This window comes from Conger conger, chromosome 1, assembly GCF_963514075.1.
Source record: "Conger conger chromosome 1, fConCon1.1, whole genome shotgun sequence".
NCBI lineage: Eukaryota > Metazoa > Chordata > Actinopteri > Anguilliformes > Congridae > Conger > Conger conger.
In genome coordinates, this window is record NC_083760.1 from 59,520,208 (window position 1) to 59,537,464 (window position 17,257).

Below are 17,257 nucleotides of genomic sequence, written 5' to 3' on the forward strand. Positions count from 1 at the left end.
TCTTGAACCTTGGCTGTTGGCTTAACCAAATTTTGGCTTGTTTCCTGCACTTTATATAATTTATATGAGAACATACTGGGACTTAGCTCAGATGGAAAGTGGAGCATTACCTCCACTTACTGAAGGTTGTTTTTTATTACCATCTCTTGGTAGAACAGAGGTGTATGGAGATCCTCTGCCCTCATTAGCTCCGCATGAGCGTGTGTGTGTATGAGAGTTTGTACAAATGAGCCTCCATGGGTCTGAGAGACTGTATGAGTGTGTGAATGAGTGAATTTGTATGTGGGCATGTGTGTACATGCACACGCGTGTGAGTTTGTGGCCATAAATAAAATGCCCCCTCCCAGGTGGAATCTTCTGCTGTGTGACTGGCTCTCTGGTACCCTGCAAATCAGCTGAGAAGGAATCAAGTGCCAGTGTACCACTGCAAGGTCCATTTATTCAATGAAAAACCCACTCCCTTCAGTTTAGGTCAGTTCAAGTTAAATACAAACAAGATAAAAGGGCAGCATCACAATCGGCCAGAGAGAGGACATCCCATCCTGGAGCTCACAGAGCATGCCCGTTAGTGTTCTAAGCCCCTTTTCCATAAGCAGCCACACCTGGCCACGGCCGGACAACACACCGTGTAATGAGTCCACTACAGAAAAAACATCTCTACTTGAAAATGTAACAGTTTGTGTGTCATCTCTGGTTAGAGTAAGCTGGAAAAATGAGGTTCGGTCTGGATGCGATGGGCTCCAAGCGATTCTATAGAGGGAAGAAAATGAGATGTTCATGTTCAGACAGATGAACTGCTTCCAAAACAAAAATGGCAAAATAAGTTGAATGTAAGCTCCCGGAGCCCCCACCCTCTTTCAACACATTTCAATAGAATTTATCGATGCTTTTCCGGTGCTTTTTTACGATTGGGGCTTTAAAAAAGACACACTAGATTTGGTGAGGATTAAATGTGATGAATCATAAACAGGAATGCAGAACCAGAACGACAGCACACAGATCACACACAGAGTATCCTCATATGGATGAGTAGGACAGACAGAAAGATGGGGGTGGACTGACAGAAAGAGACCAGTAGGTAGAGGTAGGACAAATAAACAGGTGCACAGGTAGATGACTAGGTGGGCCTGTCATATGAATTTATCGGTAATAAATAGAGAACATTAATGCAAACATACAAACGCACCTGCACTTCAGTAGTTGATCATCCGTTTGACAGCATCAAAGCACTTCCACTTGTCAGGGATGTAGAAGGGCTCAAAGATGTGGGGGAAGGGTGTGTCGTACCCACACACCCTTGCAATGGGCGCCTCCAGATTCAAGAAGCATTCCTCCTGCAGAAACAGCCACGGCATAATCAGCAAAATGACATCACTGGTGTTTCATCACAAGTTAGTCAAGGGCTTGTCTCACCAAAGCGATTTACGAGGATTTTCGCTTGCAGATTACACCATCTTATCAACACGGGTTTCACGAAAATGCATCCTTCGTGAATCGCAAATAAATAGGGCTATACATATATCACAGGTCTAAGTAGGCTAATTCACAAAAGTCATATATTCCAAGTAATACCTACGTGTAGCCGATGCCATGTATTCTAAATGTCTGAATACTAAAGTGACATACTATCATTATATTAAAATCATTTACTTCTGGAAAGTAAAAAAGAAAGGGCACTAAGTAGCCTCGACTCTCTGGGATTTAGTTAATAAAAAGCACTGACAGTTCCGTGTCCCCGTCAGCTTTCTTGGGCTTGTCAGACAAGAGATTAAGCAAACCTCCCAGAATCCAGAATTAAGCTAAAAATCTGTTTCCTATGATGCAACTAATTTACTTGGACTTTCCGACATTGCCGTTTGAACACACTGGACTGTGCAGATCACCATGCACTTACACCCAGCTCTGAATATGCTATGCTAATCAGATCTCTGCTAGACCACACACTGAGCTGTCTAATATAATTGGGGAAATCTGATGGGTGACTCGAATACATCAGTCACCCATCATCCCCATCCCACTTCACTAGTATCATACATCCGACTACCATTTTAAACATATCTGACTGGGCTATATTATAAGCTCTGCCAATGATGAAATACGGTGACAAACCTGTCTGCAAAGAGAAATGTATAACCATGCTTAAACAGTCTCTTTTAAAACAAGTCTCCTTCAACGTGTCAACTCCATATTATGAATATTCACAAGCCAGAAAAAATATGTCTGTGAGAGGAACAGAACAAAGGCAATTATTCTGTATGTATCAATCAAACAGAAAGGCAGGATGGTCAAATGCCATCTGGAAAACATTACTGGCAAGAATAAAGACACGACTTCATTGCTCATGTGAACTGAATCAAGTGGATGAAACTGCCAAAATGGAGTTTTGGCGCGCTCGCTCCCCGGTTGCCAGGTGGCCGTTCCGCCAGTTGTGAAGGCGCTGACACTGTTGACCCTGTTCTCGCTCCAGCGCACGGCTGTGTCCAGCGTGATGCGTTCGAGAGGATCGCTGCGCACACGCCAGACTGCAGAAGAACAGGCTCAGTGAAGGAAAGCGGTTCCTCTGAGGCTCAGGGCACAGCCGGAGGCTGACTGGGGTTCCACAGGTCAGGCCAGTTAAACGGCCGCTTTTCTGTCATCTTATCGGTTCTTTCATTCTGTCCGCATTAATGAACTGGCAAAGACGCAGCCTGACTCGGCTAACACAGGCAACCAATGTCAGGCTATGCCTCGATTAGCATTCACAAAGGGCATATAAACATGCACACTGGGACATGTATGTGCAGACATAGAGCCATGCCATATACAAGTGGGTGCACACATCATTTATGTACACGCATGTGCACTCCCACAGCTGCAGTAACTCAGATACGCAAATACATACACACACACACACACACACACAATAGGGATCGGTGATGTCACCACTGTTATCTATTAGATGTTGGCAAGACAGCCAATCAACAGCAAGGTCTTGCAGCTTACATGCATTGACAAAAACACATCATATGATGATCACATGGAAACTGTAGGACCTTGCTGCTGAATGGCTGTCTTATCAGCACTCAACAGATAACCGTGGTGATGTCATTTCTAAGGAAGTATTTCACACAGCCTCTTAAGTTTGGAAGTTTACTACCACATGAGGTATAATTAAAGCAAATCTATGACGAGGAAGGCAATAAACCACTTGGTGGCAAAGACAGTTATAGCATTCGATAATTATCGCCCAGCCATAAGACGCACAAACTCAATCACTCTGAAACAGATCAGTGGAGTTGATTTGAGACAGCAAGCAGAACACCCCTGTGCAGAATGCGTGCAAACCACTGGACGAGACCCAGCAATAACAGGACAGCCTGTAAGCGCTAGAGGAACTGGAGAGCTGCTTCTGAAGGCCTCCATTTCAGCTCAACAGACAGTCATATTTTTTCCCCTTACGGCATGTTTGAGAGGCAGGGCATGTACAGGCGCTCTCAGCACGGCCATGTTTCACATGCGTGTCAGACAGGGGCTCCAGCAGATTCACCGTCCTTGGGAAGCAGATACTTCTTTAATGCCCCATCTGCCCATTAATGTGGCGCAAGCAACTGAGGTCCAATGGGTTATGAACTAACCCTGATCCCTGTGCCGGTCACCCATTTGCACCATCCAAACTGCCACTCTCTCAAAGACAAATGCAATGATGCATTCTGAAATGTCTGCCAGCTTCACAAAACTGCATGCGAAAAGAAATGCCTTGAAGGTTTTTTTGGGGGGTCTGGGTCTACTTATGTTTCGCAAAAACACAGACTGTCTGACCAGCAAATGCCCCTCTGCATCAGTACTTTCTTTCAGTTTTATTTTAGTTCCTTTAGTTTTCAAAACAAATGGTTTCATTTAGCCTGTATTAATACATAATACCACAGTTATTCTGTGCATTTGGTTTAACCCCTTAAGTCTCACTGGCCCAGGCCCCATCTACGTTCTCTATAGGATCGCTGGAACACAACCGACCAGTATTTTTAACGTGGTTGCAGAGAAAATGCTTAATATTTCAGTATAACTTCAACTCATCAAAGAACCCAGAACAGGCATATTATTGAAGTGATATGCCAAAAAAAAAGCATTTTAGCTAATGACATTACATTTCCAATGGTATATAATTTGTTAGGCTTGCATAAAACAAAGTTTTTTTTTCCGCCTGCGTAACAAAACTGTAGTATTTTCAATATGCACACGGAGTCTGTTGCACTTTGGCAAAAACGGTTCTTGAGATTCTATGCCATGATTTTTACAACAAAAAATATATTTCGCGATGCCTACATCTAAATAAAATACTTCCTTTGGAGGAGTTCCAATGAATCTCCCATCTGAATGGAAAACAAGGAAAACACAATACAGGGCACTTTCAGCGACATGACCCCATTTTATATCAGTGAGCATCTAAATACTCTCAAATTATTTGATTATTATTCAGTACGCATATAAATAAGGAGCAAGCCTGCTTTTGAATAGTAAATAGCATGTGAAATTAAATAGCATGTGAAATGTGTGTGACTTGTTGATGGGGCATGGGTACTTGACAAAAACGTCAATCAGTGGACCTGAATGAATGTATTAGTATACAAGATGGTATTGTTGGGATTACGGACTTATTTTTTATGATATTCTTGACCTGTTGTGAAAGGACAGCTGCAAGGAGGGAGTTTGGGACAAAGCGAAATGACAGATGTGGGGGGGGGAGGAGAGAGCAAATCCTTTTTTTCAGGATAAGCAAGATGCAGTATTTTACACTTCATATGACCCATAGTATCATTTAGTTTCCAGGAGTCCTTTTGGAGTCTCCAAAAGTCCTTTTTGGAAAACTGCCTAGACATAGATTCGAAAAAAAAGAAAGAAAAACGCAGAATGCTAATTCTTAGTGATACTGTCCTCAAATTTAAAAGGGGATTTGTCCAGTGTAGTGACTTGGCCCCATTGTGTTTCTAAGCCCACCAGCCACAGACACAACAATCTGTATCCAGTCAAAAACAGATAATCTTTTCAGTAAGAAAAATAGCAGTGTTTGAGCTTCCATAACTTTGTTTTGGTAATATGTGGAGTAATAATGACTCTTGGAAAAGAAGCCCTGGAAGGTTACCTTTTAGAAAAGACCATGATCATGTCTGTAGTCAAAAGAAGAAGTCAGAAGAATAGTAAGCATTTTATTTTGGGTATGCCATTTTTAAGCTGTCAAGAAAAGGGGTGATACTTACAGGGTTAATAGATAGCTAGTTTTACCACTCACAGGAAGACAGCATGCCTTATTTAGAGACTGTCTTGAAAAGGTTTTTTTTCTGTACACTCCACACAAAAGTATAAGTGAGTTTCTCACATACATATAAAAGGAGCAGGATAATTCCTGCCAACAAGTTTCCAACAGCAGAGCATAGGAAATCAATCGAAGCAAATTCACCAGGGCCATTGTTTTTATTTATTTTGTGGGTACAAAAGAACATAAAAAAAAGAGATTCAGCTAAATTAAAATGTTCCATTGGACAACCATTCTGGAATGTTTGCCACAATACTGTTCTGGGATGTTTGGGCATGGTGAGAAATGGGAACCTGGAAAGGCAGCATAATGATAAACTACTCGGGGTGATGAGCCGTAGAATCATTTGTCTGTGGAATTTAAAAAAATCACTGACAATGAATAGAAAAATGTTGAGCGAGTGTATCTTGGCGATATACTCAATGACTCAATGACCACTTGATGGGAATTGCTGGGAGATGCAACTGATGCACCACGTGAGTTTCCAAATGTGCAGGGAGAAGTATTGTGGCTCCCCTAACCCCCCAGTATGTGGCCATGAGCTCTGAACAACATGACAATCAAAATACCAGTCATGTTCTCACCACAGCTTAATAATGCCTCCCTCTCCAACATCTAGCTGTGTCCCTCTCTTTGGGCTGCTATTCTCCTGCCAGAGATGGTTGGAACACCATGTGACAGAAAGGTTGTTTTTCACTGAAGGTTGGCTGTTCTACCCCCCCCCCCGCCCCCACATTTGCACATTTGGCTCATAAAATTAAAATGTGTGGCTTATAATGTAAGCACTTGTGTTGAACACACCACAAGATTACGCAGCTCAATTTTTGTGCGGATGAAACAATTGTATCAAAATTGCAACTAGGTATAAACTGAGGAGTGGGCAACTGTAGCACAACTGGGAGGGGTGAACTGAGGCTAAAATCATAATGCCTGCTCTGGGGATTACTGCAGGTGCACACACAAACCTGCGGGAAGAGAGCCAGGGTTGGGAGATGGGATTCGGACCTGAACCACAGAGCATCTTGAAATAAAGCCAAGCCTTTAACATAGAGCGTGGGATTAGACCTATGTCAGACATACAATAAAGTCCCTTTGAAGCACTAATAGTTGAGTCGTTTTCCAGAATAAAAACTCATGTCATGGCATGTGCACTACTGAGTGATGTATCCTTATTACACCATTGGACAATGAGGGGGGATTTTAAGGTGACGTCTCAGTATTTTTATACAAATTTCCCATTTCCCTTGAAGATGTTGTTAATGTTTTAATTTAAAGTGTCAGCAATCCAGTAAAAATAAGAAGCAGCTGGAACATAAACAGCTAAACAAAAATTCAACACACAAGGTGCATGCTGGGAGATGCTCTTGTCAGAAGAAACAGTAAGCAGGGACAGCTGGTTTCCATGATTTTTGTCTTGCTGGTTAACAGACTGAAGATATTATTGATTGCATTCATTTACTCATTGATTTACTTTGTAGGAGTTCTCTTCCAGCGTTCCAACACAGAACACACATGTCCCAGCCTGACAATAAGCAATGCCCATTTGCAAGCCAGGTATGAAAACCCCTGTGCATTCTGGGACTCTGTCCTGCACTGTTACACTCTCTGCAACTGTGGTCCTCTCTATCGGAGTCCTGCTCTGCTATCCCTCGGGTCTGAATATAGTACAAAAAACTAAGGAATAAAAACACATAAGGAGGGCAGACTGTCAGTGCTCTCAAAGAAAAAGAAAAGAGAAAACCATTCCAACTGGTTCTGTTAGTCAGAAGCAGTGTTCTACATTTCAGTGACCTAGCTCTAAACCTGCTCAGATTTTCCACTGACAGAACACTTTCATCCACACTGTTCAAATGAGGAACAGAGTTCTCTGAAAACTATTCATCGCTGTCAAATTGTATCCTTCACTATTTCCTATAAGGCAGCAAATAAGAAGGTTGAAAAGAAAACACAAGAATAACCGAGATAACAAGCTATATACGGTATATAGTATGCAATTAATTTTCGAAACGTTTTTAATGACCACCTTTAAGCAAAACTGGCATCTTTATTCTTAACTTAATTTAAAAATGCAAGATGCAGTGACCAAATCTACTTTTCCATCTTCTGTATTTCCTCTTGAAAACAAAATGTAATTGCGGCATTTTTGGTTCACATTCATAGCAGGGGTTCTCAATACATTTAATGTACACATATACAATCATTTCATGGAAGGGCCCAATAGTTTGGTGTCAAGGCCAAGCCAGTGCTGACAGTTGGCTGTAGCAAAGCCGAGGAAAGGGAGTGTTTCAGTCCGCCGAGCTGATATCATCATGCACCAGCAAGTCTGAACAGTCTTCCTCTGACTCATGTATGTGCAAGCTTGCCAAATGCCGTGTGATGGGAAGAGGCTGCTGGCACCACATGCTTCAGAGGAGAACACAAAAAGCGTTTGTCTGCATCCTCCCAAACCGTTAACAGAGGTGAAACAACAAGCACTGAAAAATAGAGTTTTAGAAGTGTATGAAATCTTATTATGAACATTAAAATATATTTTCTATTGGAATTGTAGAGGCCTTGCTGTAAGGTACAGTGTGTGTCCTGAGCCCACTAGTTTTAAAGAATGATTTCATAAGTTAAAAAATTAGTAGCAAGTCAAATAAATAAAGGAAAATAAAATATAACTGGTTGATCTAGCTGCTTAAATTGAGGTAAATGATAAATAAAGAAAAGTACTGCAACTGGATGTCAAATCCACACCCTTATTCAGTTAAGAGCTCAATCAAACCTACTTCATTATGTGAGCTGTTATAGTCATACCAGTCACCTATTGACCTACACAAAAAAATGCATTAATCTTTGCCCACTGGGGAAACTGAGGGATGTGTGTGGACAATAAATTGATATTTTTGTTAAAATTAAGAGGGGTGAGGTGAGGTCAACAGGTGATTCATTTGATACGGAATGGCCCCAATTGTATTTAAGCTTAGTGTTTACAAATCTTGCACGTGTTTTGTCTGCACTTGCCAAACCAAAACACAAAGAACAAAACAAGAGATTTCCTGAAGCCCGAGCAGACATATTTCTTAAACTGAATCACTCCTCCCATACTTCATATCAATTACAGTGTTTGCCTCAGGCTTTTCATAAACCCAAAGATGCTGCATAGAGTGATCAGTGAAATGGAAGATACAAAGGCAAACAGAACAACAGGCAACAGGAAGAGATGGGCCATACAGAAGGCTTACTGGGAAAGCACTAGAACACAAGTGCAGTCTGGTAGGTTGCCATGATGTCTGGAGAACACACAGCTGCCTTGCTGTGAGCACACAAATGCAGCACGCAGGCTCACAAACTGATCACCAGTACAGCACACAAGCTCTGAACACCAGTACAGCACACAAGCTCTGAACACCAGTACAGCACACAAGCTCTGAACACCAGTACAGCACACAAGCTCTGAACACCAGTACAGCACACAAGCTCTGAACACCAGTACAGCACACAAGCTGTGATCACCAGTTCTGCACACAATTTCTGAACAAGTACAGCACGCAAGCATAGATGCGCTGAACACAAGTACAGCACACAATCTCTGAACACAAGTACAGCACACAATCTCTGAACACAAGTACATCACACAATCTCTGAACACAAGTACAGCAAGCAGGCAAACAAGCTCAGAACACAAGTGCAGTCTGGTAGGTTGCCATGACGTCTGGAGAGCATACAGCTGCCTTGCTCCAATTTCAGGGCAAATTAGTGTTTATCTTTAAGGAGGTACATCATTATACATAATGTACTTCAGAATAAAAATATTATACAGTATCATAAGACCAAGCTATTATGCAGCAATATGATCATGATTTTAAAATACAATATCCTTTTTTGCAGTGATGCACTTTTCAAAGGCAGCATTTTTCTCTCCGGCTAGAAATGGAATTTGTCACCGACCTCCAGAGATTTTAAGATTAGAATAGAAGAGTTAGCGTGGACATGCCAGCATGGTTCCACATGGAAGCATGTGCTGTTTGGAGCCGCAGCCTGCATTGTAAAGAAGCCAGTGCCAGGCCACTGGCCATTCCCCAATTATAACCCTGGACCCATTCAAGGCAGCCTTGAAAGAAAAATTGGTAATGAACATTTTTGCACCTCAAAGTTTTCAAATATCCTACTACCATTTTGTGGAGATTAAGCTCAAATGTTGTATATCTGAAAAATAAAAATTACAGTGGAAATACAGTACTGTGCAGAAGTCTTAGGCACCCTAGAGTTTATTATATATAAGTTTATTTTTTGTGTGTTAGTATAAAAGAACACATTTGAGATTTCCAAATATTCATTTTCCAAAATGTCATTTTCAGAGACATTTCTGTATTTAATTCTAAAAAGTAACATATTACTGTAAGCAATTGACTACTTTTTACTTAATAACTTGATCAAAGCTGTCTAAGATCAGAAGCAAGGAGCCAACCTAAGTCTGCAGAAGAACTGTGGCAAGTTCTCCAACATGCTTGGAACAACCTCCCTGCGGATTGTCTTATAGAACTGCAGGGCAGCGTTAGCTATTATTATTATTATTATTATTATTATTATTATTATTATTATTATTATTAAAATGTAATGTAAAACGTATAGTACGCTTATCAAGGACGTTTCCTTGAATTATTTTTGAAATAATCTTTATAGAGCGTTATACAGGTGCCTAAGACTTTTGCACAGAACTGTATTTCATTCAGTAAATGTGTGTGGATTTTTATGGTGGATAAATATGAGCATAAGCAAACATTTGAGGCATATGCTTTCAACCCAGTTTCCTGACAGTTCTTGATGGCATAATTGCATCTTCAGAAAGTCAACACTGTGAGCTTGGGGGGAGCTTTAGAAGGCACAATAAGAGACCGAGTTTTCTGGCACCGAATGCCCTGTCCTACCTGGGCAAACTGTGATTGATAAAAAATTTTTATGTTTTCATTCTGTTCGGGCGGTTTTGTCAGACCACAAGATGCATATTTTAAGATAACTTGCTGGCTTGAAATGACAAAAAATATAATTTTAGACAGTTCTGGTGGCCTGTATGTGTCAGCAGCTGGAATTCAGAGCCAAAGCACCACCTGGAAGTTGGTTGAGGGTTACAATCTTGTGCCGTCAATGACACAGCTGAAACGCCACAATTTTATAACTCTCCATTTGAAACAGTTTCACAAGAATCCCTTACCAGGTGCTCGTCCTGAAAACACGTACAGGTGAAGGACACTGCAACCCACCACAAAATTCGAACTGATGAGCCTCACAGCCACAGATCGAATCCGGACCGTGCCAGAGCCAACTGTGACCGTAGCTCCATAGCGTGAGACATAATTGATACTTACAGATGGCTGGTGGAACACAGTTATAAAAAAAACAAACGTTTGGGGAACTAAACTACTACTGTAACATTTCATTTGGTTTCTTAAAAACTCGCAAATCATGTTAATCCAGGGCCAAGAGAATCTACTGGTAGTCCAGGAGAGAAAAATGGTCACACTCCTCCCATATTGGCTCGTCTTGATCACAGCTAGTTTCCCTTGCCTCAGTCTCACATGGTCCCAAGACTCTGTCTATAATGTCTGAGATGTTGGTGTTGATGGTAGCTGCATTACAGTTCCAGAATAAAAAATTCACTACAGATCCCCATGCGGAAACTAAATATTCCTCTCATATAACAAAGTTTGTCCAATTATTAACATGCAATCATGCAAATGCGATCACTTTCAGTACAATTAATTTTTTCCCCTAGTCTTGCAAATTAAAAATGTATCCAAAAATTCCGAGAATTTTTCCACCCGCAATTTCAGGGCTGGCTTTCTGAACTGACGAGCAGTGTGTGGACCCTCCACCTCTCACAGGGGCTCCAGAAGCCTTGCTTGCCCATCACTGTATCCCTGTCATCATTTCAAAGATGAAAACACAGGGAGACAGGAACAGCTCTGTTAAGAAATGAGCACAGGTGCTGTTGCTCCTGGTGCGGTTCCAGCCTAAACCCCCGACTCCACCTCCCGTGGGGGTCGACGACCGTCTTGATTCTCAAACCCAAGCCCTGCAGCACCCCCGCCACGGGATACAGGGGGGACATGGCTGACTTAATGTGCCTCTCCAGATGAAAATGGGCCCTTTATGTGCCTGATTCTGGGAAAACTCAGAGGGGCAGGAGGACCACTAGAAAATGATGGTGCACCTCATCCACAGAACAGGAAAGCAAGCACAAATGTTCAAACAGACCCTGAATATGGAAAAACCCCTTTCAGTACCTGAATCGAATGCACCCTGTGTCTGTGTCAAGCCCTGAAAGGAACAATTATGACCATTTAACATGAATTCAGCACTAAGTCGGTGCCTGGGGATTCTGTGCCATTCTTATGCTACGCACATCTGTAATCTCCAACTACAGACGTTAGCTTACAACAAGTAATTCATGAAATACACAAGTAAAACAGAAGCCATTTGACATTTTTTACCATCAATTCTGGAATGTGACTGCCTGAGTAGCATACAGGTGGTGACAGGTAGAAATAAATTATGTACAAAGCAAGAGCTCAAACGGCCACGGAAAGCAACAAGAAGGGAATGTGGTGAAAATAAATGGCCGTTTCTTCACTGCAAAGGAGGGTAAAGGCTAACAAAAAATCTGATTAAAAAACTTTCAGGTTGCATAGGCAGTTATACGTGCTGTAAGCTTTTATGCCTGTGACTTTAACCTGAGCCACTTAAAGCGAGAGACAAAAACAAGACAAAACATCACGGCCATGCTCTCCTGGATGTGGACAGATGGAAGGATGGACAGGGGTTCAGCGAGCGGGGTGGGAGGGGGTTCAGGATGGAGCTTATGCTTTTTGATCCAGTCACAGATGAAAGGCTCAAACTGATTGAGTGCCTGCATCCAATCTGGACTCTTCTTTAAAATGCGCAACAGGTTTGGTCCATAAACTGTGTGCTTTGAAGAGGAGGAATGTGCATCCTCTGGTGGAGACTACGGGGGAGGGCAGGGGGCAGAGGGAGAGGATTCACTGCATTACCACTGCAGGACTCTCCTTCACACGAGACAGTTGAGCTTCTGGTTCTGATTCTGCAAGTATGTATGGCAGAAGCGCAGCCCTTTATCCTCAACCAACACCAACAGAACCAAACCGGAGATGACCTACTTTGATGTCACGCCCAAATCACATGAGCCCGACCACAGCTTTCCTGGAAGAGTTAGACTGCAGGCTAGATTCCGCAGACTAGATAATGGCAAATAACCAGAATTATAAACAAAAAAATTGACATTGATATTGACGCAGGAATCATTCCGTTCCCTCAAAGGTTGTGTTGGGTCAACAAGTGACAGCTCTTGCACACTAATTATTAGTGTGCATTCTAGGCTTTTTAAGAGACATAGCGTATAATGTGGGGTTTGAATGACAGTGTGTTCTATACACATAGAGCATGCAAGAGGCAGCGTTTAGTTGAATGAAAAGTGTGCGGGCCATACTGCGGATGTCGTACAGGACACTGTTTTGCGTTGTGCACACTTTGGGGCAGCGTTTAATGCAGGCTTGTACAGGGTAGTGCTTAGCATGTAGTGTGCAGTCTACAGTGAGCTGCACAGGGCGCAAGGTGAAGGGAGCAAGACACCATTGCACCCTGGCTGTCCCACAGACCCGTTCAAGCTGGAAGCCTGTGGAGAGAATTTAAAATTTAACAGCAGAGAATTCCTCAGCCAGCGGCTATCATGTGACAGCTTTTTCCAAAAACAACCAATCACATGAAGTGACTCGTTCGCAGAGTAGCAAATTTCAGGAAACTTCCAGCTAGAACAGGCAATCTAAGGATGAGGCACTGTCATCGTTTCTGCAATCCCAGCTGCTCTTTGCAAAAGGACGAATCTAAGTGACCAGAGAATCTCCAAGTTTCATCAGGAGAGGAGCCATGAAAGGACAGATACAGATACAGTCACAAACCTGACACGTATTCATACTTCTCTATGTTCAGTGTTTGTTAGCGTTGGATGGCTCTCTGATGTTAAACAGCAAAATATGAACCAAAATATCTCACCCTTTTCAATGTAATTTCACAGGTCTATTACAAAGAAAATGGTAAACAATTTACGATTTCGGCAAAGCTATGTTTACTATTATGTTTAAATCATACTATCTTTACTATTACCCCTAAAGTTTTTGCGTAAAAATCCAACTCAATAATTCATTCTATCAGTATCAGTTTTCTTTTTATAATTTCATGGCTGTAGAGTCAAATTTGACATGGGGAGACACAATGGTAACTTATAAATCAGGCTAGCGACTCCAAGTTTGAATCACTGAATTCTAAACAAACATGAGACCAATGGGAGCAGCAGCAGCAGCCTGTTACACACTGACTCACTTAAGCAGTCGGTGTCAACTAGATCCAGTTGATCTAGTAAAAGAAGGGTGACACCACAGTTCTCTATGGCCAGCAGTTTTTACATGTACTTGACTTCCGTAGTTAGCCTAAACTGCCTGATCAGCCTTCCGTTGGTCAGAAGTTGTGTCGATGCAAAATTTGAGTGTTCTTATTAAAGCCATCTCGTTCTCTGTGTTACGAAAAAGGGAGGAGGGTGGTAAGCAGATAAAAACTTGAAAAGAAATGCCCGGTTGGGCCAGAGGTGAAAAAAGATTTTCCACACAGCATACCGGTTGGGAAACGCTGATCTACAGGAGCTACCTAAAACCTGCCTGTGAACACAGTATTAATTGGCCACTGTTAAAGTTCCCCTTCCATCGGCTGTGTGACAGGGGAACATCCCGCACAGACTTTTTGACACGGGGAGAGACCTCATTGGCTGTGTAACACAGGGAGCCCCCCCATTGGCTCAGTGACAGGGAGACAGCCCCGTTTTGTCTCCCTGTCACGGGTTTATTAAGGGTGCTCTCCCACACGAAGATATGGAAATGCCAAACCTCTCGGCCTATGAGAGCTCTCCTGTCTGGGAGTTATAGAGTATGTGTTTGAGAGAGAGGGAGGAAGACTGAAGGAAAGGTGAAGAAGGAGGAGACAAGTATATGTGTGTGTGTGTGTGTGTGTGTGTGTGTGTGTACATACGGACAGCCCAGCAGCAGAGCTAACGTGATTCTGCTGAAACGCACAATCTGTTACAGGCTGCTGGTGAACCACACAGCTCTCTGACTCTCAAAACCACATGATCCAGGGTTGTGACCCATGCCAGCAGCTGGCCTGAAGCTGGCTCTCTTGTTGGCTGCCTGCAGTTTGGGCAGAAGCCTGTAACGTAATGGACTTGGTCTGGGCTCCAGAGGAAAACGGAGAGGATCCCTATGAGCTGTCCTACCGTCAAAGCTAGCACATTACAGGCTAAACCCAGAAACCCATTTCTGCTCATTCAGGACAGACACAGAAGCTGACGCGAAAACGTTACCACAACTAAACAGCAACACTGACAGTGAACATCTTTAATGTGGAGCTGATATAAGCCTTGAAGGTGAAGTTGAAGTGAAGCAACACCATGGATCTGATCTGTAGCTGATCTGAGATCAGTCTTACCTGTACTGCGGAGCTGATCTCAGCAGCGAATCCTCCTGTCACTGGAGCTTCATGGCTGATGAGCAACCTCCCTGTTTTCACCACCGACTAGAAACAAACAAAAAGCACTTTGTTTTAGAACAAGGATGATTGACAGCACACACTGATATCCTGTATATCCCTCCAGCCCTTTGCCTCCTGCAAAGTTTTACTGCAGTTACAGCAGAGCAGGGAGAAACAGACACATCACACACATCCAGCCCTTATATAAAAGCTCTCTCAAACACCAACTTTCACTCTCTCAGAGTATCACTCTTTATTACATACCACACACGTATGTATTTTTAAAATTCATATTCATTCATTCCTCTTTCAAGAAATAAATAACCCTTTTTGGGGAGGTGTACACTATGTGTAATAAAGTTGAGATGATTTTAGATTTCATATCTACTGCAACTATACCAATTGGCAGAACGCCTTCAGGTGAAGGTCATGTTTTTATTGGAAATGCAATCCTAGCAACTGCAGAAGCAAAAAAGAATGTAGCACCAGTGATCTCTCACTGTTTTTACAGGGCTATGACCCTGGAAGAGCAGAAAAGTCCAACTAATCCTGGTTACCAATGCGAAGGACCATCACATTGCATCAGTAAACACTTGGTCTTGGTGCATGGTGACACTAACACCTGGGGCACTAACACACACGGCGGTCAACACCTGGAGCATTAACACACAAGAGGGGTCTAGCACTGAAGTGTTTATTGGTTTTGAATCAAAACCCTTGCAGGAAGAGAAGGGCTGGAGGGATGTGTATGTGTTACTCTAAATGTAGTATGAATGCTGCATTTCTTTATGGAGACAATTTTAGAAGCCGGAAAAATAACCTCCCATATCCTCCTGTTCAGCTTATGTTCAGAAAATACAATTTTGGGTAAACTAACCCAAAATGCTGAAGAGCTTTGAGTCAAGGGTTTGGAAATATCTAGGGGCCAGATATGCATCTCCCTGCTGGTCCATTCTCACATGGAAGCAGGGGGATTACTACAGCATTGTTCTGACTTAAGCTCAGGACAGTAGGTGACATTTTCCGGTCAGAAGAGGGGGCGGTCAGGGTGATTTGATGCAGTATCGTCTTACCGGACAGAAAGGCCATGAGCTGCACTTTAAGACAGTGCTGCGGCAGTGTCTTTCCACTCAGGGTTTATTCCATGCCTGTAATCTCTGTAATTATATCCACCATGTTCCCTATGTTTGGCTGCCCTGTGGCTTAGTGGCACCAAGGTCCAGCCCTGATCATTTAACCTTCAATCTGCTACAGACAGCAGGTCCGCACGTGTGCGCGCATACGCATGCACATTAACACGCACAAACAAATAACATACGCTCGTTCTCACTCACATTTACGCAGTCACACATACAAATTTGGGTTTACAAACACAAAGGGGAAAACCTCTTTCCTCTCAAAATTTCCATGAGCATCAAGCAGTGCCCTTGAATTCACATTTGCAAGTGTAATTTAAAATGACAGTTATTATTATTATTATTCTTGCTTCGAATGCCAATGTAGTGTATATGCAGTTGTGTGTGCGCATGTGCGTGTGTGTGTGTGCGTATATTTTGAGGTATTTGGAGTTGGAGAGAAGGGATAAAGAGACTATTATGGTTGAATGTAAACAGTCATTTTGCCAGATTAAACAGACTGTGCATGCCAGGTCGAGTCAGCCTGATAAAACCGCCACACCTGGCTAATATTCCCGAACAATTTTCCAAAAGGAAGCAGGGCTCAAGTGCAAAGTGTGAGAAAACCATCAGCAACACAATGCAACACAATGCAAAAAACTCTTCAGGCGAACCTTACAGGGTCCATTATAAGAAGTGTAACATGAACACACACACAATCGCACAATCACAGATGAGAGCTGGAGGTGTGACACGGCCTGTCCGTTTTGCATGTACAATCACTTCAAATTCACTTTCCACTGACAGCCCACTAAATGGAACACAAGTCACGGCAATAAAGCGCTTCGTACAGTATGTAGCGAGCAAAACCTTAAACATAAACCCTGAAGAGGGAGCCAATGCAATGACCCAAGGAAAGGAGTGTGAAATGCCCCAAGCAGGAGATGCGGGTAAGGAATCTGGCTGCCACACACACGACTGAGCACAGACCTCACATCTCTGCCATCTGCTGAGACGGCCTCACCGGCGAAAGGGTTTTCTGCCCGCAACCGCAGACCCAGCTCTTAAAGCCCTGGATGTACACACTGACTGCTCTGTGCGGTGGCAGGTGCAGGGCACTGGGCTCTTCCCTCTTCCAGCCCAGGGCCGGAGGCGTCTCGGTGCGGAATGAAGACCTCTGGATGTGGCTCTGAAACGCGACCGTCATGTCCACCGAAATAACGCACCACCCACACGGAGCTGCAGGCTAAAGGGACCACACTCAGGCTCACGTGTAATG

General features: G+C 42.9%; 1 protein-coding gene across 1 annotated transcript in view; it reads right to left on the minus strand.

The window, feature by feature from the left end:
• Window positions 1-411: 411 nt before the first annotated feature.
• Window positions 412-17,257, minus strand: part of bckdhb (branched chain keto acid dehydrogenase E1 subunit beta) — a 54,177-nt gene continuing 37,331 nt past the window's right edge. The window contains exons 9-11 of the mRNA XM_061220169.1: window positions 14,822-14,908; window positions 1,187-1,334; window positions 412-750 (exon numbers count right to left, since the gene is read on the minus strand). Of these exons, the coding sequence (XP_061076153.1) occupies window positions 1,194-1,334; window positions 14,822-14,908 (228 nt within the window). The 3' untranslated portion in view covers window positions 412-750; window positions 1,187-1,193. The remainder of the gene's footprint in view (window positions 751-1,186; window positions 1,335-14,821; window positions 14,909-17,257) is intronic.